Source organism: Abramis brama, assembly GCF_963993115.1.
Source record: "Abramis brama genome assembly, chromosome: 13".
NCBI classification, from domain to species: domain Eukaryota; kingdom Metazoa; phylum Chordata; class Actinopteri; order Cypriniformes; family Leuciscidae; genus Abramis; species Abramis brama.
In genome coordinates, this window is record NC_139975.1 from 21,146,875 (window position 1) to 21,174,438 (window position 27,564).

Below are 27,564 nucleotides of genomic sequence, written 5' to 3' on the forward strand. Positions count from 1 at the left end.
ATTGATGATGAGAGTTTGTGCTAGAAAATCAACGCTTATGAGAGTGCATACCGATATCGGTGAACAAAGACTCCCTTGAAAATGGCATTCATCATGTTTTCAATTTCATCTTGATTTTCTTGTAACTGTAAAGAAAAAAAAAAAAAAGTTCATCATTCAATCGTTGCTGTATGTGTGTGAAATAAATAGTATCTTATATTTGAGCTTCTTTAACATCACAGTCCGTTCTCTTGACTCCCTCTTGCATTTTCTTTTTATCAGACTCTGCAATTTGGAATAACACTGACATCTCTCTCTCTTTTCAGGGTTATGGGCTCCCCAATATGTGATTTTATTATATATGGTCATATGTGATTGTAATCTGATATCCATCTCTGATGTTCTTTTAAGAAACGGGCTGCTTCCTTCAACAGGGCCTCAAGATGGAATTAAATTATTTACAAATAAGACAAAACTAAACGTGAATTTCATATTTTAATTCACATTTTTTAAGAACCCAAGGCCTAGGAAAACCTGGATATATGAGGTAGCCCAATTTAAAACAGCATGGGTATTTTTATTTTACAAAATATGCCAAGATCTGAAAGATATTATTGGGCAGAAAATGTTTGGGGTTTTTTTTTAAAGAGGAGAAAAAAAAGTAAAAAAGTAAACCCTTATTCAGTTATTGGTTAAAAAGAGTGGGTTCCTAGAAGAAATAGATTCAGATGTTAAAACTTCTGGAATTCTGAAACTTAATTAATTATAATATTATTATATTATTTAATTTATTACTAATATTTATACTTATCTAAGTATTAATTTTGTTCGATGGACACTCCTAGTTTCCTTAAATTAAAAAAAAGTTTGGGCGGGGGGGGGGGGTTTGCGCTGCGCGTCTGTGTTGCACGTCACCACGTAGGCTCACTATTGGCCAACGCTGGTCATGTGTGTGATGCGTGTTGACGTGCAACACAGACGCGCAGCGCAAAAACACTACGAGGCCCAGAGAGAAGGAAATGAATAGTGGAATAAAGTCGTTATTTTTGTTTGTTTTTGCGCACAAAAAGTATTCTCGTCGCTTGATATACTTAAGATTGAGCCACTGTAGTCACTTGGACTATATTAACGATCTCTTTAATCACTTTTCTGGGCCAGCAAGTTTCGGCCACCTAGCAGCCTATGGAGAAGTGATCAGCTCTCAGATTTCATCAAAATATCTTAATTTGTGTTCCGAAGATGAACGAAGGTCTTACGCGGTTGGAACAACATGAGGGTGAGCAATTACTGACAGAATTTTCATTTTTGGGTGAACTAACCCTTTAATGGCTATCTGTTACTACAGAAATCAATTTTGATTCTAATCTTAGTTCGTAAAAACAAACCATCTGCAACTACAATCTATGGGGTGATTGATGTATGGTTGCTCTCCAATGACTTCACCTGTAAGTGTTTTTCTATACATACTGTATATAAATCGAGAGCATGCCACAGATGTTGTCAACAGAGTTTAAACCAGAATATTGCTCTAAACTAAAACTCACGTTTTGTGTGTGCCCACGTGGTTTAACACAATACTATCAAGACATCAATAAAACCTCACACTCACAAACGCAGATGGCATAACAGCAGGGGCTGTTATTACATAACCCAGTTAATTTACAGCACCAGTTAAACACAGCTTTAATACTCATGGCCATTCAGGAGAGTTCTAACCCCACGGGTGCTGACAGAGCTGCAGTTAACCTGACAGCCCACAATAACACTGTTCTCATTAGATTAGGATCCTTTTTTAATTACTTTATCCATGTTTACTCAGCTTTAAAGTAGAGCGAAAGAGTACGGATGAAATGTGCTGAGTGTTTGGTTGGTCGTGTGTTTTTGAGGCTGTTGGCCAACAGAGGCGTAGGTGTTGGGAAGGAAAGCAGCAAACACTGCAGTGACCTGGCAGCCTCACGCAAAGGGAAGTGAGTCTCCACAGGGAAGAGTGAAACAAATCTCCTGTTCTACTGTGCCTCAGAAGGCTTCATTTACTCGCTCTGCCCCTTTCACCTTCAGCTTTTATGGTCGCTCCAAGACAATGACAACATGCTGAATTTATTTAGATGCGTGCAGCGATCCCTGTCCCGGCTCCGGAGGACACTCACCTCCTTGCGTTTCTGAAGCAGAAGCTCTAGTCTGTCATTGGCCCTCTTGCCAATCATCTTGTTCCTCTCTGCTTCGTATTGCCGCTGAGTGTTGTCCATGTTGATGCTGAGGTTCAGTGCTACATTCACGAGGGCCGTCATCAGCTTCATAGCTATGGGGAAGAAAAACATAGCATCTTGATACTAATTTGGACCAATCATAACAAAAGGTTAAGATTTATAGAGTAGCAGAGATACTGACCTGCCAGTGTGCTGGTGTGTCTGAAAGCGCGGACTTGAGAGTCTGAGAGGCCAGTGAGCAGCGAGATGACCGTGTCCATCATGTATTCGTCATAGATGATGCTGTACTGACACTGCCGCACCAACACGCCGATAAACTCGCAGAAACTAGACTTGAACTTCTTCCACTGCGGCCCGGCCATTGTGAGCGGGTAATCGCCGCTGTCCTGCAATAGCATCAACTCTCGATGGTTAGTGTGGGCACAAAATAATTCATAAAACGCAGTATGTAGTGGGTGAGGAAACAAGTTTTTGATAAGAGTCGTGTTCAGGGTTGGAGAGTGAAGTTTACCTCATCAAACTCTTCTGTCATCTTCCTAATGATCTCAGAGTTCTGCATGTTGCGGAACATCTCACCAGTGACAACACCTGCAAAACAGTTTAGTATTTTTTGTAAAGGTAATAACATTATGAAACAAAATTTATATGATCTTAAATTTATACTTGGCTGAGGTCAGGACTTAAAGTTGTAATAAGTTTTATTTTATTTATTTTTACGAGGAAAACTAAAAAAAAAAAAAAAAAAGTACTGCTAAAAGAAAAGTTCACTATTAATTTCTTATATTTAGCAGAATGTCCAAGCTTCTTTTTTCCACATAATGAAACTCAAGGCTGTTCACACCAAAACCCAGTTTCACAGAAAGGGCTTAGATTAAACCAGGATTTGGCTGTCTAACTATATTCATCTCAATTCCAAGCGAATGTAGTAGTTTTGTTGTCTGCTGCTTGAAATGCTTCTGATAGGATGTCAATCTTTTTATTGTTCATTAAAAAATCGTTCTAATATCGTTCCTCTTTGTTATGGTTATAGATGTGGTGTGGACTTACCGTTTTTCATAGAATTAGAACAATTATTAAAACTTCATAGTTGTAGTTAATGTTATAGATATTGGCCTTTATATGAACTGCCCATAACTGTCAAACTAAATTTTCAACGACGTGTTTTTAATGACCAAGGCTTACATTTTGGTCTTTCCCTCATACAAGTCTTTATCATGTGGTTTAATACAGCTTGGAATATAGTACTACTTTCAACTACTTTTATGATGTTTTATGTCCTTTTTGGAGCTTAATAGCCCCTGTGCCCATTCACTTTCATTATATGGAAGAGATTAGCATGAACATTCGTTCCATGAAAAAAGTAATGCCGTTCAGAACAAAATGATGGCGAGTAAATGATGACTGAATCTTCATTTCCCTTTAACTATCCTGATCCTGCTGTCACACAACATTTACCATCTCAGAGCTCAAACCAGACCACATGAGAAATGACATTCAAACCTTTGCAGCCAGAGCACTGGATGAAGAAATTGATCAAGTCTAGAAGTGCGACGTCTCTGTCATGTTTATAGGACTCAATCCAGTCATCAACGACCGACTGCAAAACAGGAGAGCAGAAATCTCGCAAAGGTCAAAATCTGCTCGACTACACAGTGGTACATCTGTCTGCATATTCTCCTGCCAACACTCAAATCCCTCCAGAAGCCACAAACCCACATGAGGGAATTTAAGATGTGAATGCCAGAGCGTGACAGAGGGCAGTGTAAAATCCGGTAATATGCTCACTGACCTGCATGGCACTCTTCCCCAGCCTGACCACTTCAAAAAGCATGACATTTTCCATGCCGTTTTCCTGGTGGTGACCGTTCATGCGTCCAGCTCCTTTCCCCGCTCCTTTCCCCTTCTCTCCGGGGCCCTTCTTTCCTTTCTTCGCCTGAAGCAGAGTGACATTACAGGTCAACTGTAAAGAACTGGATCAAACTCTTCATAGCAGCTAGAGGACTGGATGACGTCCACAGCAAATACAGTTCCTAAATTGCAAATATCATGTGCGAATTGTTTGCAATGAATTTTATACATTTAAATCATTTGACTGATGGATTACAAACAGCTTGTGCTTGTATAAAGATGCTTAATTCAATTATTTAAGTTAAGTAAAAAAAAAAAAAAAGGATTTGTTTTGGGCCATATGAAATCCGTTTGATTTTTTCCCAAATTCTGTTTTTTTTTCTTTTTTTTCCTCAAATTCCATTTTTTTTCGTTTACATTTTTTTGGGCTCCATTCTAATGGTTAAGTAATTTTTAGTGATAAAAAGCATGTCTAATTAATTGAAATCATGAAAGGTATACAATTTAACAACAATTTCAAGTTTAGGACCCTACGAAATATCCTTTTTTCCGAACATTACGTTTTTTTATTTTTTTAACCAAATTCTGTGTTTCCTGTTTTAAGTTTTCTGGATTCCATTTTAATGGATTAATTCAATTTTAATAATCAAAAAGCATGTCTAATTGATTTAATTAATAAAAACATCAGTTTTACTAATAAAAAAATATATACATTTATGATTTTTTCCCCCCACAAATTCTGTTTTGTATATTTTCTGGTAATCAAATGAAAACATAAAACATTAATTTAATTGATCTTTTAATAATATGAAATTATGCAAACTTTGTCAAACATGCTGCACAACTGAGCTTTAAAATGTTAAAATTAAAACATGGGAAAACTGAAGTTTTGATCATTTATTATTATTAGTATTAGTATTATTATTACATTGAGACGCATCTAAATTCTACTGTACAACAGTAATATATATGTCAAGTTAAACCTAACTTTTAGGTTATCATAAATATAAAAAACAATAGTTTTTCTCAAATGAAACCGTAAAATGCTTGTGAAGGGAGTCTCAGAGCGGATTCGTATTTAAATAGTCTTTTTGCGGTTTAATATTCACAGACATTAGTCTATATCGCAATTTGATTTAAGTGTACTGACCTGCTTTTTATTTATTCATCAAAAATTTTACAAATTCTGTGAAATTCCACATTATACAGTAAATTCTGTTTTTATGACTGGATCCAACGATTCCGTCTGTTTTCTGCATTGCGAAAATCATAGGGCACTATTTGTTTATTGGCAGGTTACACAGAAACGTGGTTAAGTCATCATTTAGTTTTGAAGTCAGAATCTTAAATTTGGCCAATTATTAGCTCCATTATTAACCATTTCAGTGGAAAAGGGGTAAAGGAACCTAAAGATTCTTGATAATCAAAAATGTCAGGGTCCACATATACCTTGCCTTTCCCAATGATGACATTCCTCCCATCAGGATCATCGAAATCAGTGTCTGATGAGAATCGGGTGTCAGTGTCCCTGTTCACACAAACAGATCAATATAGCATAAATATAGCATAACATTGTGAGGGAGAATATGTCAGCGCATGCATACACATAATGTGTATTCGTTACTCGTGTGATTGTGTACTCACTGAGCGAAATGAAACTCGGTGTGTAATTCCGGTGCGGCTATCATTTCTTTAACATCTTCTGGTCCACTTCAACTTGTCAAGGGCTTTGTCTTTATACACACAGGGCAACAGTGGGTACTTTTGTCTCATAAACCTAAAACATAGACAAATTGGGAGAAAAGCATTAGTAGTAATAATAATAATAATAATAATAATAATGTCTTTAATGCCATGTCAGCATCTGAGGCTATCTTCATGGCAAAAATAGAGTTACAAAAATACAAAAGTTGCATAAATACCATTCAAATACCAAAAAAAAGGGAAAAACAAAACAACAGGAAATATTATGCAAAGTGGTTACATTACCTTATGATAAAAATTCTACAATCTTTTCTAGTAAAATTTGAGAAAAACATTAGTAAGGTCTTATGTGTTTAGACTAAACAAGCACACCTACCGGTACATTTGTAATTATTAATCCTTGCTCAATATTATAAATCAACTCTATTTTTGAATTAATTTTTAATTGTTTATATTTATACATGCGTCAGTGGCCAACTGCATCGCGTCTCTGTTTTTTCATGTCCTCAAGCCACAGGAGCCACATTTAAATATGAACTGAATGTCACTGTGTACTGTACAGTGTTGGTACAAACTCCTGTCTGCAAGGTTTCATCAAAAAAGAAGTGGAAACCAATCACAAAATTTAAAACTTTTGACACACTTGTGTATAGCGGTTACTGAATTGTGATTGGTCAAGCCGTGTAATTATCGGGCCTCATTCATGAAACTTTCGTAAATATACAAGTAAATCCTTAGTAATTTTAATTTGTGGAAAACAGATCTTCTCAAAAACTCTCATCTGGATTCACATAGTTAAACGTGCGCATGTTAATTAATTCCAATAATTTGTAAATAGGATGCCTGTGCACGCTCATTCACAATTCGCATAAACCCCGCCCATGAGTTACAACTACATAAATGATGTGTCCAACACTGTGGAATTTTCTGGACTTCCTTCTCTGGTTTGGCTCCAGTATATTGCATAAACGCAAAAGAGACTAATTGGCCATATGCCAAACAAAATGTATTCAATTAAGTGTTTCCACCAAAGCGTTTTAGCCAGCTGTAATTGCCAGGTGCTCTTCTGAAAACGCCCAGCTGGGGGCGCTTCAGAGCGCTTTGGAAGCGCAGTGTTTTTTACCAGCTGAAATGCTTTGGTTGTTATGATATGCAATATCTGTGTCGCCAGTATCTGCTTTTGCAGATAGTTTGGTTTATCAGCAATTACTGAATATATACCAACAAGATTAACTTCCCCACTGTTCAGTCGTTGTACAATAAGGATGTGACGATTGGTTGGTTTGGTGTGGTGTTTGTCCCGCCCCTCCTCCACTGTGATTGGACGGCTGGGTAAAAAGTGAAGCATCAAGAGCTGCGTTTTACCTAAATTTGAACATTTTTCAATTCTTCAGAGCTGGAGTTGAAGCCACTTCCTCAAGCCCCTCCACTGCAGACAGCAAGCCACATGTTTAACCTCAATAGTAAAAGATTACCGATACGGGCAAACAAGTTTTGCCTAAAAGAACACAAAATGTTCAAATGTTTTAAGCACCATTTAAACGTGGAAGGGAGCAGATGTAAATTGTCTACTAAAATTAAAAAGGCTCCAAAAACACTCATAACAATTACTGTTGGGTCCTTTTACAATGTCTACATCTTCAGTCGGTCACTACAGCTAGGCAGAATAAATGCAGTTATATTGTAGCCACACGGGGGCAATACAGCACCATATGTGACTCCTGAGCTGATCGCTCAGACAGCCTCTCTCAGTCAGTGTGAAGAACCCGACTGAGTGAAAGCTGCAGGACAGGCCGCTGTGCGCCTCTTTAAAAAGAAATATAACATAGTACTAACAATAATTAGAAAAAATGCATAAAGCAGCATATTTTCCCTTTCATTATTTTTTCAACATCACAACTTCAGTTTAAAATCTTCAAACTTTCATAATTTTTAAAAGCTTTAAACACTTTCACTAAAACAAAGCTATAGACCATATTTCCCACATAAGGGATTCAGACCAGCACATGACACAGAACACCTTTTCTGACAATGATGTTACAGTGAAAAATGTCCTTTCAACAAACCTGTATGACTTTCTTTATTCTGTGGAAAATAAAAGAGGATATTCTTCAAAGTGTTTTTTGTCCATACAACGGAAGTCAATGGACTCAAATTGTTTGGTTACCGACATTCTTTAAAATGTATTTTATGTTACACAGAATAGAGTCACACACTGTTTTGTAACAACATTGCTAAAACCAGTTAGTTAGTTATCACATAAAATGACAATAAACATTTTATGTGATAAAGCAGCAGATGAGAGAGATATCAGAGCAATGTGACAATATCGGCCCATAAGGGCATCACAGCTCTGTAGTGAAACATGCTTGTCAAAACCACCTGTTCTTGTACACAACACACTGTAATAAGCCATAAGCAAGAAAGACTACCATAATTATCCTTAAAAGACCTCATGAAATGACTGTTTCCTATTGAAACGGGACGTTAGGCCGAGACATACTGAATGGCACACTTGTAAATAGCCAACAGCCTTTGGTTTACATCACAGCCAAGAATAAGATTTGCTATTGCTAGTCAAAGGCAGAGGGTATATCAGAGAAATGGTCATGAGATCATTTCAATGAACAAAAATCATTAGAATGAGAATGAGCTCAGGTTTGCCACACACTCCTGTTCATCCGCCACAGCTCAAACAAACAAAGTCACACCCTAAATTAAACTCACACCTTTGGTTGAGATGTTTCAAAGCCACTGTACTTTTTTAACTTCCAGGGCAACCGAACCTACATACATCTTAAATATATTTGCTTCTTAAGCTGGGATAGGAGACGTCTACACATTCCAACTTTAAATTGAACCATTCACAGACAAATGATAAATCTCTTGAAGCACCGCTACCCTCTTAATCTATCATTTTGGTCATGTGAATATATATTGAAATATCCAACTGCCTGCCCTTGAAAGGAGCACATGAACATTTTATTCATGCCAAAAAAAAAAAAAAAAAAGTATAAATGATCTCACTAAAGATAAGGCATAAATTATTAAATGAAGCATTTGCTTTGGGGTATGATGTGTTGGGGTCAGCTTATAGTTACATTAAGTTTTACCTCCAACTAAAGGAAATACTAATATGAATTCTGTTAAATAGAGCACAACAGTTCCCACCCAATTTTTCAGCAGCATTGATTCTGGAATAGGGATGTCAATTTACACAAACTCCAATATTTGATTGCTGTTTAAATTAACAATCAATTAATTGATTAATCGTTAACCTTAACCTCTAAAATCTTAAAAGTTACTTGCTTAACCACTTGCTTAACTAACACAAAATAGGTGTTGTTTTAAAGCTTAGAAGCTTGGCTTTACACTGATTATGTATACAGCGAATATGATCACTTAATGCTTTTTAAATTGCTGAACTATTAGAAGTGCTCTCTTTTCATAGTGTGAAAAAATAACTGCTTTACATGAAAATGTGATCTTTAAATCATAGTACATAATAATAGGGGTGGGACAAAATATCGATAGGGCAATATATCGTTGTCCTTCTCCGTGCGATTCGAGAATTGATACGCTGGCTCCAAATATCTATATTTTATTTAATAAAATAAGGAGCTCTAAAATAGATTTCCCTGCTCCCAGCGTCGCTACTTCATGGCTCCTCGAGTGGTGCTCAACACACGAAGGAGGGAAACGTGAACATAAGTTAACTAGCCTAAGAAAAAGAGGTTTTAAACGGGATTGCGGACAGCAGTGCAAGTAATTTAATAGATGCTCCAACCACGTTTAAGTCCAAAGTCTGGACGCACTTCGGCTTTTATACCATTTATGGGGACACATAAGAAATATTCATATAAATTGACAGTCTTCACTGAGCGCTTACACGGATGCACACGCAAATTACAAAACACATTCACTTACATGTATTTAAGAATAAAAATATCAGCCAAGGAATGACTGACAAAACGCAACCAATCACAGTCCGTTATTTGTTCCGCATCATGTTTAGTGTGAAAATGTAAAGTTGATGTCCATACAGACCAGCGTACATCTAATAAATTATTCATTCAAGAACATTGTGCAAGTTTACTGCAACAATAGAGCCACGAACCTCACGTACTTTTGAAATCCAGCATTCAGTTGATCCTGATAAGAGCTCATTGTCACAGTTGTAAACATGACAGCATTCTTCTTCCACGAGGGGTTTCGCATCACGGCATTTAAGGTGATGCGTTCTAAAATAACGCTCACCTGGTGCAGGACATGTAATAAGTCAGGAGAGGTGTCGTATTTGGCCAGAGAAGGCAAAACATGTGAAAAGAATTGCTGAAATTTAAAGCTGGTTTGTAGCATACCGAAAACAGACTACTTTGCTGTTATTAGTACTGTAGTGTTATTTAGTGTTAAATTATTGTATTTGGGTTAGGTGTAGTGGTGCACGATATATCGGCCGCCGATATAATATCGGCCGATATGGTCATTTTTTTTACACATCGGTATCGTTCCGATGTCAAAATATGGCCAATGTGAACAGGCCGATATTTGACATGTGAAGTTGAAGATGAAGTTGACGACTCGCGATCTTAGCAGTAGTGAACGCGCCTGAGAGAAATACACATTTCATACAGATGACATAAGCAGAGAACAGTCTGTTTTCTTTCGTTTTGAATTGTTCTGTTTAAAAATAGACATTTAATGCTTTCTATATATGTCTCAGGTCTGTGAGGCAGGTAGGTTTCGGTTCATTTATGAGACGCGCTCCAGGTTCATGCGTTCAAATATTTTCTACTATATTTACTTATTTATTAAATTCAGGCAATTGGTTGATGAAACATTGACCAAAATTAAGATATAATTAATACAAAACGAAATTAAATTTAAAGACAGGCTTTGTGCTGTCTGTTTGAGGTCTCTGTGAAAGTTTTAAAGCAGTCTTTTAGTGCCGCTTTGAGCGCTCACGTCCGTAACGGAGTACTGTCCTGTCCATAACATTGTTAACGCAGTCCAGTGCGACTTATGTTTTTTTCCTCTTCATGACACATTTTTGACTGATCGTTTTTTGACTCGTAGATATTTGAATATATTGCTTGATATTTGATACCCGTTCGAATTAGATTTTTCTCAAAAGTGACAGCACGTGTGATTTGTGGATTACTGATAAGCGCGAGTGGATAAACAGGCGTTTATTTATTCATTCTCAGTGTTGAGAAACATAGCCTTCATGTGTTACGTTATTGTGTTAATAATAACTAAAGTAGCCTACCTAATTATGTTACATATTTATTTTGTATGAAAACTAGCGCGTTCGTTACTTATGGATTAAAAAGTAGGCTACCGTTGTATCAGTGCTGCGCGAGCTCTCTCTCACACAAACACGGACGCGCGCACAGAGAGAGAAGATAGTTGTAAAATGAAAAATTGACGGGCTAAGTTTACATTTTGTTCTTGCTTGTTTTTTTTCTGTCAAAATGTCAGAAAGCATTTTGTATTATCCATCCGTGTTTTTAAAATTTGTTAAATGACGGACGTTTTACTGTTAACACAGCCCATATGTCGAATTCGTCTTATAGCCTACTTGTTATTATTTTTTAGAATAAGTGATTCGTTATGCTATTATTGGACTCCTGTCTATTCATTGTCAACTGTTTTCTATAAATATGTTTGTATTGGCAAACATTTATTCAGCTAATGCGTGTCCTGTTCAAAATGTGCAATGTTCAAACGCAAAGACAGCACGTCACAAGAAGCCCTTTTCCCTGTGGTATTTAGTATCATATTTGGATATTGGAATAATAAATTATCTTAATTGTACACAATGTTCCTGTTTTTTTTTTTTTTTTTTTACTGTTTTCTATGGGTTTCTTAATTTTAGACAAGTTGATGTATATGCAGTATATGCAATGCAATATAATGCATACTGAAAAAAATAATTCATTGGATTTACTCAATTGAATAGTGGACATTGGTTGCACACAATTTGTTTGCTTTGGTAGCCACTTACACAATTGTGTTCCATCAACACAGATTATTCACGTTTAAACAACACAGACTATTCACATTCTAACAACACAGACGAACACAGACTATTCATGTTCAATCAACAAAGTAAATTATACTAAATATAAATTGATAAATCTTTTCAGTGCATGAACCAATCTTAAATGCTAAGTTTACACACTCTTTCAGCCAAAGCATTTACTATTAGTGTTTGCTGAATCAGTCCACAACCTAACCAAATGCTCCACTCTTCTCCACAATGGTAACCCTCTGTAATTTAAATGGTTCTAATATTTTGAATGTAATTGAACATTAAACACAATTGCACACTATCAAGTCTTCCCCTTTTCTAATTTTCAGAAAATAAAATAAAATATAACTTAATTTCAACATTTATTCTCTCTTAATTCAGCCATATGCAAAGCATGCTGGGAACTAACAAGCACCGCCCAGTTTCAGGTAATGCAACACAAATCATTCATGTAATCCAACACAAATGGATTAAGTAAACTTAATTTTTACCTATATTTAAGCAGATTGAACACAATCAAATTAAGTTTGGACAAAATGTATAGCAATTGTGTTGCTTAAGCTCATTTTAATCAAGCAATTTGAACAAGCAGCAAAAATCATTTTTTTCAGTGCGTGACATTTTGCACACAGGTAAAGGTGCCCAATATCAGTAATTTCTAAAGTAAAAAAAAAAAAGTGTTTTGGAAAATAGCTCTTTATTTGATAATCATTAAAATTTGTTTTCTATACAGAGATATCGACATCGGTAAATATCGGTATCGGCCATAACAGCAATATTAATATCGGTTATCGGTATCGGCCACAATTTTCACATCGGTGCATCACTAGTTGGGTGGCTTAGGTTTTATTGTGAATTTGTTATGAAAATTTGTTGTTTTGTATTTAGACTACTTATATTTATATATTTACTCTAACATTTTAATATATTCAATTTTAAGATTTTTTATTTATTTTTTTAATTAAAAAAAACGTTCTTTGATGTCATTAACCATTGTTTTGAGGTTCTCTTTTTTTTTTTTTAAGTATCGGTTCAGGCACCGTTTTAAAAGTATCAATTTGGCACCGATATAAAAACAAAACAAACGGTACACAACCCTACTCTTCACCGAGCGCTTACACGGATACACACGTGTCTATCAGCGGATCCCTAATATATCCACTGATAGACACCTGCTTTCAAACGCTCTCGTGTCTGTGTACCTGTGTAAGCGCTCGGTGAAGTGGAAGAGTTGATCATTGTAGCCAATCACAGACATGTTGAACGAGTGAGCACAATGGCCAATCAGAGGTGTTTAAATGCTAGGGGGAAATGGTGGTATCATCACATTTTTTAAAATACCCAAGTCGGTACCTTTGACAACACTATTCTCAGGTTTATTTTAAGCAAGCTGGTAAACACTGAGATGTTCCCAGGTTTAAATAAAACAAGTTGATAAGCAGGTAAATGTTTTAGTTTACACACAAAGAAAAGTTTATGCTTTTTGAGTAAATTAAACATTTTATGCTTATACCATATAATTTAAATGTTACATTTAAATTACAGACAGAATTTTTTTTTTGCTGTTTTCTAACAGTTTGCACTTGAATAAAGAGAAAACCTGCACTCAACCTTTTCACAGGCATTTTGTTTTCAGTTGAGACAGATATCGTGATGTATCATTGTAGGATTGTCTAGCAATATATTGATTATCGCAGAATTGCTGTATCGTGATATTATCGGTGTCTTGAGCCATGTATTGTGTATTGTATCGTACCCTGTGATTCCCACCCCTAGTACATAACAGATAGACTTGTGTCATGTATTATTGAAAGTTCTCAACTAACAGAAAACAAGCATATTTGTTTCAGTTAGAGACCAAACTAGCCTATACCAAGAATTTATATGAAAAAGCGCCACCGACGCACATGTGCACAGTATACATGATGATTTTACACACCGCTTTTGTTTGTAACTTTGCATAACATTAGTAAACCATAGTAGATAATGATGCCCCGACAGACCGGCCAGGGACCGCACTTTTCCACAAGCTTGCCACGGTCCGTTTTGTTACCAGCGGCACAGGCAATAATGTCAGCTGCGCGTTCTCACCCTCTTCTCTCCGAACGGTGAAGTGAAACACACACACACCTCCTCTCACTCAGGTCTTGTCTCATTCGGCTGGTTCAATAGTGCTTGTATCGCGCATAATTTTACTAATTCCCGCAGGTTTCACGCTCACCGCAAAAGCGCGCACCATCTGTACAAGTGGCGGGCACATAAAGCCTCCTCTCAAACAGCTTGTGATTTGCAAAAACCAAAATGAGTGGCTTACTGCCATAAACAATCATACACACACAAAATTAAGTCAAAATGCCCATCTTGGCGAGTATTAGGTTAAACACACTAGTTATGGAAAGTAAATAGTTGAGAAAGATAACGCACGTTGTGTAACAGTATATTGGATCCGTGCATAAACTCTTAAAGTGATAGCAGCTTAACATTCCTGCTGCTGTCTGTTATGTTAATAAAATAACAAAAGACAAAGAAAATCACTCTCTGCTCTCGACTGAATAACTTTAATTGTAAGCATTAATCTGTATTTAATTTTTACAATGAAGACTATCCAGTGTTATTTTACATTTAACTTTAATTTATATAGCATTTCTTACCGGAATAATAACCTACTGTTAAACCCACCCGAAACACTTAAAGCCGTGTTTATTTCATATCTCTCTTTAATCTATTGCATTTATTTGAGCTGTTTTTTATGTTGCATTTTATGAAAATAAAAATTTTACATTGAAGAAAAGTAGATTTTTGTTTGGGATTAGGTTCAAATCGGTATCAGCAGGTCAGACAAAAAAAATATATCGGAAATTGCCGAAAATTATCGGCCGAGAAAATTGCAATCGGTGCACCTTTAATAGTAGACTGCATATCTTTTTTTTGAGCAGGCGGTCTCGAGCGAGCCCAAACACAACATAAGACAGCAATGCGTAGATCACGGAGTGACATGACATGCTGCTTGGCTAAAGGTATATGACTTCTGGGATACGATCACGGTATCGTGATCATGATGCAGCTGTTTCCAACATTATTTGCAAGTTCAACCTATGGAAACTGGATCTCGGGTATGGACGATGTGTAGAGACCAATCGGACACTGTTTTACAGCAGGAGAGCGCTTGGATTGGTTTTATCACTCAGAATGACAGGTCTTGATTTACCATGCACCATAGAATAGAAGCGCACAGCTGAAACAGCTCTGGAAGATCATCACTCATCAACCAGGATATTATTGTTTATTCTATGTACTTTTATTATGGTGTTTACTCAAGTAAGTAGTTCTTATGTTCAGTAAAATCACTTGTTTGGAGGTTTTTTTGGACACTTGGTTGATTGCGTTTCGAAATAAACGGCTAGCCTACCTAATCCATTGCATGGCTTGAAGACATGAATATTTTTATTTATTTTTTATCAGGATTAGCCCATGTCATTTGTGGTGCATCATGAGCGTGTGGGCAGAGCTAACTAGATCTTTTGGAGCGTTCTGCTTGTTTTGATTCTCTGATCGGTGGAATTTTCTGTACATCATTATGGGTAATATAGTTTTCACCACGAATTACAATGTTAAACATGATTATTTTAAAACTAAGTTGAAATAATGCAGTCTGACATCTTCAACAGAAGCAAATACCATCGATAAACAACCTCGTAGCTCACACAGTTTTGTTGTCTTTAAAGGATTACGTTATCATTCAAAATTTATTTTACTATGGAATAACTGAATTGAGTTTTTACTTCCAGGAACCCGACTGTTGCACTCTATACTATTACTTTTCCTTGTATTACAACAAGAAAATGTATTACTATTCTAAATATCTAAATATTCTGAACATAAAAACCTTTCTTGGTTGTTTTAAGAAAACGTGAATAACACAGTAGTCAACATTTGAAGTGGATCAAAAAAGTTAATTAAAGTTGTACTAAAACAAGAATGGGTATTATTCAAAATTTTGATGAAAGGTTTTGATCCACTTCAAATGTTGACTACTGTATTTACAATGAAGTTGTCAAAAAGGATTTATTTAATATCCGGTAGCAGATATCCTAAAATAGTTAGGAGTATGAGTTACACCTCTCATTTCTCCTTGCTCAGAGAACAGAAAAAATAAAAAACATGACAGCTTACACTGAACTAACTTCATACCACAAGTTATAGAAAATCATCATAGAAAAGTATTACGTTAGAGACATTACCGAGTACTTCACTGCACCTCTTGTGTGAAGAGCAGATGGCATCTGTATTGTCACAACAAAAAGTATTTTCATAAAAGATTCAGCAGGTTTGGTCTTAACTAAAGGGATTCAATTCTTCAGACAACATTGTTGAAATAAAAGGAAAATGACATGAGGAAAAATACCAGTACACCAAATAGCAAAAGTGTCAAGCATTACAGTGCCATGAAAGTGACACAGGCTGTTCTGAGCTGTGCGCTTCAGATGTGCCCGCGGATCAGAATGACAACAAGAGGGCGTGGCTCGCCGAGTCTGTCATATCGCGCTGCTTGCTGATTGGCTTTCCAGATTCCATCGTTTACAGGAAACATCTCCGAGAGCCAGAGCTTCAGTCTACCTCTGTGCCCATATAAGGAAATAACACGTCCGCCCTCCTTTTCACCACATCCAATCAGAGGTCGACAGTAACATTTGTGGACGTAAACATGTTCAGGGAGGAAGGAACCCGGTCACCGCTGTAAAAATGACGCATTTTCCTACACTGCCCATTATTTCAAACGGATCATTTTATGTGTTTAATGTATGTTCATCTATTATTCTGAAAGTAGAGCAAGTATACTATGATCATTACATGGCCGCAGCACTTTGATTTCGGTCATATATGTGCATAATAAAGAGTGACTTTTAGTACTCCAATGCGTGAGAAATAAATAAGCTTTAAATAGCACAATAACCGAGTACATTATCACAGAAAAGTAGCCAATAAGACTTCCCTCTCTGTACCAAATACAGGGCAAAGCGTGTGCCGAGAACGTGAGATAACTGTTATGTAATACCCAGCAAGTAACAATAAGCAGCATATATGCACGTACGGTCCGTCGACACAATAAAGCTCAACGTCTTTACAGAATGATCGTCGAGAAGGCGGGAATTCAAAAGCGATAGCATCATCTGCAACATCATCGACAATGCGTTCGAAGGAAAAGTGGCGCCAAACGACGTTTCCATCCACAGCCATTGTGCTTATACACGAACGGATGACAGTGACAGCTTAGCCCAAAACTAATACTGCACCATTATTTCATCCCATGCTTTCCGGTTCCTGTTCGCTACCAATATGTGGACGAATCAGCTGTGTAAATCAAATACATAACTGTAAAGTTGGGCTCAATGTAGTACAAAAATTTAGTCTAGATATGTCCCCGCCTTTATTTTTTAGCATATACCGAGCTCATCTAAAACAACTGGTTTTCATACAGAACACCAAGCCAATTTAACAAAAATCAAATCAAACATAGGAATGTATATAGCAAAAAACCGCACAGATCCTGCACGCAAACAGCAATGCATATGTTTTTGTCAGTTTTCCTATTCATCTTAACGCATGTTGCATAAAGTGTATCAGTATTAGCCATTTTACCAAGTGACAGATGAATTTGCGCCAAAATACCGTAAAGTTTGATTGGACACACGACCTCTGACGTCAACAACAAAAGATATGGGAAGTGTCTTTCCCCTTTTTGAAAGTTGATCGGCAAATTTATTTTGCTGTCGTACATAAGCGCTATTAGCTTATTTTATTTTATAACCTAGCACCCTATCAAAACAGAAGACGGACCAGTTTTGGGTCACGACCCACTGGTTTACATAAGTCAGAAATAATGTGCTCTACTAATGTATGGAGCTAGTATGTGAAGTTGAGTGCTGACTGCTGAGATCAGGCGGACGCTCGCAAACTCCTCCTCAACGTACTCCTTACCACGATATTACTTCATTACTCGCAGAGTCTTACGCACAACGCCACTATTTTCAACGTTAAATGACGAGCTTGTAAGCGCAAGTGTAGACTACAGTCGCGAAATCGAACAATAATTTCACGGAACGACTAAAACACGATCAGAAGGGGGGAAATCTCCATCTTGAAGTCGATCCAGCACAGCTGTTTTCGGGATTCTCCATTTTGGCTCCGCTCGTTTCCAGTCATTATGCACGCGCATCTACCACACGCGTACATAAAACGCGTAAAAATGGACAGCGAGTGTGTTTAATATTGACAACGTGATGAAATTAACATACTAGCTGCGACATCAGCTTTTTTCATATCGGAAAGAGGGGGGAAAACATCGCGTCCTCGTCCTCCATCTTGCCTCTCAATTTGTGTTCCTGACTGTGCAGGGTAAGGTTAGCCCGCTAGCTAACTGTTTACCAATGAAAGGCCACACTATACGTAAAATACATTCACTCGTGAAGCCAAGTACGCTTGTTTAAATTCCCAAGGAGCCGTGCGAGGTGGTTTTTATTAATTAAATACGGCGACGGAAGCACGGCGGCTCGTTTCGGATCCTGTCCCTCGCTTATCAGGCTAGCTCGGCTAACACATCATCCAAATAACCCTAAAGCCACTAATTTCTATAAATCTCTCCGCCATTTTACCACTTACCCGATCCTCAGGGTCGATTCCGGGTTGTTTATAAGGACTTCTTGAAGAGCTAGATGGACTCCAGTGGCTTTAAAGTGCGCGTTCGCGGCTATTTCATGGATGTAGTTTGAAAGTGGCGGTCAGAGGCGGTTTTGGACACGCTCTTACCCCGCTTGCTCCGTTCGGTTTGTTGTTCCGATCACTCAGAGAGAAACTGCTGGTGTAGAGCTGCCACCTGGTGCTCAGTGGAGAGATTGCAGTGAGCTCGAGGCCCTTTAGTGGTCGAGGCCCTTAGGCGCAAATGCTCAGTACAGTAGACGCTAGTGTCAGAAATTAAAGGGATAGTTCATCCAAAAACTGTCATCATTTACTCACCCTCATGTTATTTTAAACCTGTATACATTTCTTTATTCTGTTGAACACAAACATATTTTAAAGAATGTTTGACTGCACCCATTGACCTCCATAGTATTTTTTTTCCTACTATGGAAGTCAGTGGGTGCCGTCAACATTCCTCAAAATATCTTCTTTTGTGTTCAACAGAAAAAAGAAATTCATACAGGTTTGGAACAACCTGACCATTAAGAAATGACCATTTTCATTTTTGGGTGAACTACCCCTTTAACTTTTTTTATTGTTATGGGACTAGAATTGATTTTCATGGGAATTTTAAAATTACACTTTGTCCTATTCATATATATCTGTAGATTTGTCAAAAACATAATTATAAAAATAAAATTAACATCAATTAAAAAAAGTATTATAGTGCACATGCTATCATAGCACAAATACATTTACTTGAATGTTTTCTAACCATTTAAAAAACCTAATCTTACAGCTATAGACCACTACAGTTTGCAGAAGCACTTACTAAACCTATATGATATATATATATATATATATATAGCAACATAATTAAATGTATAAAATGAATTATATTCATTGTCAAGCAAGATTAAATGATGATCCCTATGGAAATTACATTTTGATATCTAATAAAGTAAATTGTGTTCTACTGCTGTGAGCATTTCCAGTTTATCAATTTTAAAAGTGACAGATGAAACAGAGAAAAAAAAAGTTATGTTGTGAATTTCACTTTATTATCATTTCCAAGCATAATAAAAGAATTATTAAAAGAATTATGATCACAGAAAGGTATCGGAAGAAAAACAAGTTTGGACTGTTAAAGTTTAATCAACCTTGAACATGATTAAAATTCTTAAGCAATCTTTATTTGATAATAAATAAAAGAGCAAAGATAAGGTACATTCTTTCTTATTACATGATTATGCCAAATGAATAAACAGAATGAAGATGTTGACTAAAAAGTAGTCTACATAAAGGCACTATGGTGTTTAATATCAATATGAGTTTGAGTATTTGAGGGAAACAGCTATATGGGGGTATGAAGAGATATATAATAAAGATGTCTTTCCCTGCAATATATTACATGTTAAATTATGTAGTGTGTCCCTGCCTTGATCAAAAGCAAACATAAAATGTACAGCCTGTTCTTTTCATGTCTTAATGAAAAAATAAAACAATATCATTTTATCAGAGTTTAGTACATCTACAGATATATACACACACACACACAGCTTGAATCAAATTTGACCCATCTATGTGCGATTTTAGGAATGATTATATTCTGCCACTTTCAATGCACATCCCCGTTTCAATTGGAGTGCTGGTTTCTTTGTCTTTTAGGCATTGTAGGTCTTTATCTTCTGCGTGATGGTGGCACAGCAGATGGGACACTTGTCCAGGGATTCTGAACATTGTTGACAAGTGACCAGGTGTCCACAGGGAATAAAGACTATGCTAATGTCACTGTCCATGCAGACTTTACAGAGTTTCTCCCTCTGGAGTTTCTCAAGTTTCATCATGGGGTCCTCTGCAGAAATGATGTAAGAAACAAACACAATGTTAAAACAACAGTAATAGAGTGGAGGAATAAAATAAATAAATAATAACAACAACAACAATCTGCACAGTTTGGCATGTTATTTTTAAGACTATGATTAAACCATTTTATGTTTCAATAGTTGCATCGTATTTGCAGGTTAAAGACTTATGCAAGAACGTGAAGCACATATATATCTAGAGTCCCTTGCATACAAAACAAAGCACTTGCCGACTTTCTTAGGCACGTCACTAGCACTCTCCTGTGCGCGGATGTCTTGAATAAGAGCCTCCACTGAAGCATAGCCCTCATTGTTCTGACGTAACTTCTGGAGAATGGTGCTCTCCACTTTGATGGGGTCAAAACCCATATCTACAGCCTTTTGTGCAATCTCTGACTGCAGGACTTTCTGTGCCGCTGCAGACAAAGTGCAAATCAAATAAACGTCTGGTGAAGACCGTGCTTATTCATTGGATTTGTACGTAAATTAAGCTTAAAAACCCTTACCTTGCTCATGACTTGAAAAGCCATTCTGACTTGGCCTCTGTAAGTCCAAATAATAAATATGTAAGACTACATGGTTACACTTTATTTGGTAACACTTTATTTTACACTGTTCTTGTTACATATTTACTATAGTAAGTACATGTAGTTAATTAATATTACTCAGTTCTTAAATGTATAATAATACTGTAACAATGACACCTTATAATAAAGTGTAACCCTTTATTTTACAGTTTGTGTACTTACAGTGTAGTTACCCAAGGAAGCACTTACAATATTAGGTAACTACATGGGTTAAGGTTAGGTTTAGGGATAAATGCAGGGTTAGTACCTAGTTATAACCCAGTTATTGTAATTGATATAATGAGTACATAGTATACTATGTACACGTGGAACAGGACTGTAAAATAAAGTGCTACCGACTACATATACAGTGCATACTATTTACAGCAGAATCAAAGGGTATTTTCAAAGAACGTTCATTAGGAATTCTATCAATTCAACACATTCAACTGAAGGACAAGTGGTTGTGTAAAAGATAGGAAATTACTCACTGAATGGACTCCATTCGGATGTCTCAGTTGTATATTGCTGACATATTCTCCTCCTTTCTCTGCCAGAAGGAAACTGCAGCTGGGGGGTCGATTATAACAATTTTACATTTAGAAAACACATTCTTCAATGTTTACCTCACATGATCTTTATCTAAAATATGCAGATAAATATTATATATTTTTTCAAATGTGTTTTTAGATTTAAATATCAGAAGAGATGGTAACATTTACAATAAGGTCATATTAAAGCATTAATGCATTAACGGAACATTAACAAAGATCAATAAATAAATGTAACAAATGTATTGCTCGTTATTAATGTTGGTTAATAAAAATACAACTGTTCATTGTTAGCTCATGTTAACCAATGTAGTTAACTAATGTTAACAAATGGAATCTAATTGTAAAACATTCAGACAATATTAGAGATTATAATTTAGCGGTTTTGCTTGATATTAAATACACTTATGCCTTAGCCATCATATAATGCACACTAAAAGTTCATTTAAACAATTTAATAACACTGTTAAAACGTAATCTTTAGCTAATCTCAAAAAAATATCCATTTTCATACTGTACATTATAATGTTGTGACACCTAAATTCGCATTTAAATGATTGATTTCATATTTTAATGGTTTTCCAAAAATCAATTAAATATATTTACTTACTATAAAAAAGTATAGAATTATTATATTATATTTATTCGGCCATAGGACAATTTTCAGGCAGATTTTGAATATAGGTGCATTCCTACTTTTCTGGTTGCTCTTGGAGCTTGACAGAACCAGTTACTAACTACTTTAATTTTGTGCAAAAGAGCAGCCTGGACTAAGTTAAATACCTCTTTTTGCATTTTTGCAAACGTACCTCAAAGTCTCAATGTATGAAAAAGTAATTCACCCTGGATAGTGCTTGGCATGCTCCTCCCAAGGGTCTTCCTCAGGCATCCAGTCCTTCACTCCTCCTCCACATCTAAAGCAGATCACACGGTCTTGTTCTCCTATATGACAAAACATCAGGACAGTTTGTTCATTGTGTTCAAATAGAGTGCTGCAGGGATGACCAAAATGTGCAAACATCATAAACTTTTGTTGGTCACAGAGATTATTTTCTGCAATAATCCAAAAGCCAAAAGGAAAAACCTAAAGGGTTTTTGTCAAGGGAGCCAGGGTGACGCTATTGAGTTGGCCTACAAAAATACATCATCATCTCTATTCTCCAAGTATATCAAACAATGCCCATTTTTCTAAAGACTATATAAGAGATTTAATTAATAAATGAACTGAATATGCATTTTTACATGGAGAAATATAACAGTAAGTTACCTGTGCTGTAGAAACCAGCTCTGGCCAGCCTCTCAGGATCTATGGGGTGTTGTCTGCCACTGAAGCTATCAAGACGCCCCTCAAAAGTCTCCACGGAGGCTATACGGCCATTCAGCCTGGGTCTAGGGGTTGTCATCGGCACATTGCCCGCATCATGGCCCAAGATGAAGAAGCAGTTTGGGTAGTGCTTTGCATGTTCATCCCAGGCATCGTCACCTTGCTCCCATCCTGCCAGAATCCCCCCACAACAGAAGCACTGCACGTTGTCACTTGTCCCACAGTAATACATCCCAGCTCCCGCCAGGTCATCGGGCTGAACTGGGGCGTCTGCAGGCCAGTCACTGAAAGTATTCAGCCGAGCTTCCTCACTCTTCATGTGTGGCACAATGGGATAAATGGTCTGATCCACCACCCCTCCGGTACGGAGGAGGAACTCTCTGGCTTCGGCCACTTCGTCGTACGCAGGGCTGTGGACGAGGTTGGAGGTTCTCAAGCCGTGAGCACAGCTAAGGAACTGGCAGCCGGGAGATGCTTGCTGATGTCTCTTCAATGGGGTATCCCCTCTGTTCCAGTCCTCCACCGTCGCATGGCAGCTAAAACAGCGCACCTTGTCCGCCTCGCCTGTGAAATAAAAGCCTGCACGGGCCAGTCGCTCCGCTGAAATTTCTTCAGTACGAGGGAAGTGCTGGAAGGAATTCAGACGGTCACCAATGGAGGACCATCCAACTTCACCATCAGCTTCATAGTCGCCATCTTGACTTGAGTGTGCCATAGTAGCAGTAGCAAAAAGTCTGTCAAAATAAAAAATAAATATATACACTTAGCAGTCAACAGTTTGGAATAATAGAGTTGTTTAATGTTTTTGAAAGAAGTTTCTTATGCTCAGCAAGTCTGCATTTATTTGATCAAAACAATATAGTAAAACCAGTAAAATTGTAAATGTTATATGAACTTAAAATATTATTATTTGATGAAGAGAAAGTTCAATTAACAGCATTTATCTGAAATGTTTTTTTTAACATTATAATTGCTTAAATTAATCAATTTAATGCGTTTTTGTTGAATAAAAGGTTTTTTTGGCAACTTTTGAATTGTAGTGTAGCATGGTTATTAGCACAAAACATTAAGCAGCGCAACTGTTTTTCAACATTGAAAATAATACGTTTCTTGAGCACCAAATCATCATTATAATGATTTCTGAAGGATCATGAGACACTGAAGACTGGAGTAATCATAATAAATAAATAATTTACATATTTAATCAAATAATTGGAGCCTTGGTGAGACTTCGTCCAAAAACATAAAGTTTAATTATTCCAAACCGGTATTGTGTAAGTATATCATGAGCACAAGCAGGTACGGAAGAAAAAACAATGGTAAAGTATTAAACAATGCTAAACTATGCTAAATAAATGCGTGTTTGCTCAGGTCAATAAGGCAAGTTTGAGCAATAAGCGTTTCAGGAACACTTATCTGTTGCCAAAGAGGTCACGTGTCATTTCCATGACAACTGTGCGATATCAAATTGAGTCACTGGGACAGTGTGTACAATACATGATGGGCTAAGCAGAACATTCCATAGCTTTTATGAAACCGCCTGTGTGTTGCATCTACCGGTACATTGTTTGTGCATGATTCATATCCACTAGTAGTTCACTGACAGATCCTGAACGGATGTCTATAGCTGCAGATGACCTACGATTGGAGTACTAGGAATGCAAAAAGTAAGCTAAAGTATTTTTTTTTTTTTAAATAACTCAAATACATAACCACGGGGAGATATTCAGAGTTGCTGTCACTTTAAGAGACTGAGGCGTTGTCAGTCACATGTGCACCACGCCTCTAGCATGTGTAGGCTTCAAATATTACACTTCTCACTTCTTACTCAAGTCACGCTACACTGACTGACATGGAAATAATGTGCTCATCATCATTACATCATATAGTTGTACATTATGATTCAAACATCTTATGTAAATTTTTTTTTAAACAAGGGAAATGGCTGTGCCGGTATCTAATCATCTCGTGGTATGTGTATGACAATTAGCAACATTATCACACCTTTCTATGCATCATAACGTACCACTCTTAGAGTCAAAAGACGTCCTGCCCAAAAATTCCAAGAAACTTGCAGAAATGTTTTTTCTGCTAATAATGCCATTTTATAGCTGTGCTTTTGAACTGCAAGAAAATTACACTTAAAAAACACTGAAACAACATCTGTATATCTAATGTAAAAGATAAGAAGTTATGCACTGTAATACAATGTAGTATAACAATATATTATAAATGCCAATGCAATCTCCATAATGTAATTATAGAGAAGAGTCTTCACACAGCTCAACCTGTCCAGCTAATTTCACACAAAGAGGAATTTTATAATTAGACATTTATTATGTATAACATAACTCACACACCTGTGAGTGACCATATTAGACATATAATGTATAACACATACATACATACACGTATGTATATATATATGCATGTATATATGTGTATATATATATATATATATATATATATATATATATATATATATATATATATATATATATATATACATGCAATATATATATACATACGTGTATGTATGTATGTGTTATACATTATATGTCTAATATGGTATATTATACCATAATATATATATATATATATATATATATATATATATATATATATATGTGTGTGTGTGTGTGTGTGTGTGTGTGTGTGTGTGTATGGTCAGTCGTACCATTCCAAAAACCAGCTAGACCACCATTAACTGGTATGACCAGATAGTAGCTGGTCCAGGATAGTCTACGAACTTGCACCAGCTAATGACCAACAACAAACTGTTCCCAAAACACAAAAACCGTCTTGAACCTTAACACAATCACCCTATAAAACAAGACTCAATAAAATCAAAGATATGCATGCGTTGTGTACCGCATGGCGCACCATAAGGCAGGTTTACACGGTTTCGGTTTGACAGTTGACGATTTTCAGTGACTTTTGTCTTTCACTTTTCTCCTTTTGCGATCAACAGCAGCAGCCCGATCAAGACAGACAAAACATTCAAAAAGAGAATGGATCAGAGAGAGAGAGAGAGAGAGAGAGAGAGAGAGAGAGAGAGAGAGAGAGAGAGAGCACAGTGGGACTTTGACCTTAAAATGACAATCAGGCTGTTAAGATTAAGTACAACGTACTAGCGTTAGCATTAGCTAACATTCTGCTGTGCCATAAACGTTGACGTCTGCTTACCTTCGGTCGGGAAACACGTTATTCAGGGGACATCAACTTCAGTACTTCAAAAACTGCAAGCTGCACTCCGTTCTGCCCTTGGACGAAGCAGCTAAATAAATGCTAGGATACGCAGAGGGTGGAATATGTCAATGGTAACAACCATAGACTGTAAAACACAGAGATCTGGCTCATGAATATTAATTAAGTAATGTGACGTTCGTATAGCTGATTGGCTGTAAAAGGAGCGAAGCTTGACGTCTAATGATCAAGTTAAATATTCATGAGACTGACGGATTTTTTGAGGTGATCTTTTTTGATTTCGTTCTCTGCACCAACTTCCAGGGACTTTTGCATCGAGTTACGAGAAAACCAACCACAACGTTTTTCACTTTGCAATTACACCTAAATATAGCCTAATATGTACATGATGACAGATTGTTTCCGCCACGGAATAAAAAAAATATATAAAAAAAATTATAATTGCGACTTTTTTCTCACAATTGCGAGTTTATATCTCGTTTATATCTGTATATCTCGCAATTTAGAGTTATCGAGAAATTGTTTTTATTGTAAGGAAATTAAGAATTGTAAAAATCTGAATTGTAAGATTAAATTAGGGGTTTTTTTTTTCATTCCGTGGCGAAAACAAGCTTCCATGTTTATTAGTAATTGAGCTCGACAATGAGTCTGGTGTAGTAAATAATGACCGTACATAGGCTATATATTATGTAGGCCTACTTTATGCATGGCACACGTAGGCTATTCATTAAAATCAGAAACGTACAGGCTATGTACATAGACATGACAAAAATGTAGGTTGGTAGGCTATGAGACCACATTTTTATCATGTCTTTCACATTTTAGTTTTGTGGAATCCATTCTGTTTCAGTTATGTAACTGGAAATTTGCACTCAGCGACCTATACATTTCCACATTCAAAAACTTTATTATTATCTTGATTATTTGCATATCTTTACCAGTGCAACCTGAAAGGCTATTGTTAGAAAACCAAGAGATATGACTACTCTAATAATCTTCACTCTCTGCTGCTCCTGAACAGCTGCCCTTCATGTATAAGAGAAGAACTCAAAAACAGAGAAAAATAAAGGTGGTAAAAGAGACACACGATGAATTAGAGTTAATCACAAGTAGCTTTTTCACAAGCTGATGTAAATTAATATAGGTGCCCAGACTCAACTACAATACATCACCATGGTAACACACAACACTAAAATAATGCAATAAACATGATTTAAACAACATAAGATATAACATAAAACCTTAATATACATAATTACAACAATTATTTAAACAAAATCCATAAAATGGAAAATGTCACGCAGCAGGGGATATCAGTTTACGTTTTTTTCACATAAGAATATATGTAGATTTAAAAGCATTTTACTGTATTATTGTGCAAAATGGCCCAACAGATCTATTAGGTCATAATGTTTTTCACAAATTATAGTAAGTGAACTTTCCATTAAGCAATTAACACTTTTTTACCAATATACTGTATATATATATATAAAAAAAAAAAAAATGTTTACAGTGTATTATCTGCTATTTAACATAGGACCCTGGAACATATAGAAATGACCCCATAATAATGTATATAATCCAAATGGCCATCCCCTAAA

The 27,564-nt window shown here is 36.4% G+C and overlaps 2 protein-coding genes across 3 annotated transcripts in view; both read right to left on the bottom strand.

The window, feature by feature from the left end:
• stag2b (STAG2 cohesin complex component b) overlaps positions 1 to 18,616 on the bottom strand; it is a 33,146-nt gene extending 14,530 nt beyond the window's left edge. Inside the window, exons 1-9 of one of the 2 annotated variants that reach the window (XM_084132567.1) lie at positions 18,433 to 18,616; positions 5,679 to 5,811; positions 5,484 to 5,562; positions 3,976 to 4,119; positions 3,687 to 3,783; positions 2,698 to 2,774; positions 2,368 to 2,572; positions 2,127 to 2,278; positions 52 to 125 (exon numbers count right to left, since the gene is read on the bottom strand). In XM_084132567.1, the coding sequence (XP_083988693.1) occupies positions 52 to 125; positions 2,127 to 2,278; positions 2,368 to 2,572; positions 2,698 to 2,774; positions 3,687 to 3,783; positions 3,976 to 4,119; positions 5,484 to 5,562; positions 5,679 to 5,722 (872 nt within the window). In that variant the 5' untranslated portion in view covers positions 5,723 to 5,811; positions 18,433 to 18,616. The remainder of the gene's footprint in view (positions 1 to 51; positions 126 to 2,126; positions 2,279 to 2,367; positions 2,573 to 2,697; positions 2,775 to 3,686; positions 3,784 to 3,975; positions 4,120 to 5,483; positions 5,563 to 5,678; positions 5,812 to 18,432) is intronic. The other variant, XM_084132566.1, reaches the window with a different exon arrangement.
• An 873-nt stretch (positions 18,617 to 19,489) lies between these two features.
• Positions 19,490 to 26,136, bottom strand: xiap (X-linked inhibitor of apoptosis). The gene is made up of 7 exons (XM_084132635.1): positions 25,943 to 26,136; positions 22,700 to 23,490; positions 22,275 to 22,374; positions 21,373 to 21,451; positions 20,822 to 20,858; positions 20,546 to 20,731; positions 19,490 to 20,305 (listed from the first exon to the last, which is right to left on the bottom strand). The coding sequence occupies exons 2-7, from the start codon at positions 23,469 to 23,471 to the stop codon at positions 20,115 to 20,117; spliced, it is 1,365 nt and encodes a 454-aa protein (XP_083988761.1). The 5' UTR covers positions 23,472 to 23,490; positions 25,943 to 26,136; the 3' UTR covers positions 19,490 to 20,114.
• Positions 26,137 to 27,564: the final 1,428 nt, after the last annotated feature.

Excerpts from the sequence above, each read along its gene's own strand:
- xiap (XM_084132635.1), bottom strand. The coding sequence starts at position 23,471 with ATGGCACACTCAAGTCAAGATGGCGACTATGAAGCTGATGGTGAAGTT. Across the intron at positions 20,859-21,372 it reads ATCCGAATGGAGTCCATTCA|AGGCCAAGTCAGAATGGCTT; the intron begins GTGAGTAATTTC and ends TTGGACTTACAG. Across the intron at positions 20,732-20,821 it reads CTTTTCAAGTCATGAGCAAG|CGGCACAGAAAGTCCTGCAG; the intron begins GTAAGGGTTTTT and ends CTTTGTCTGCAG.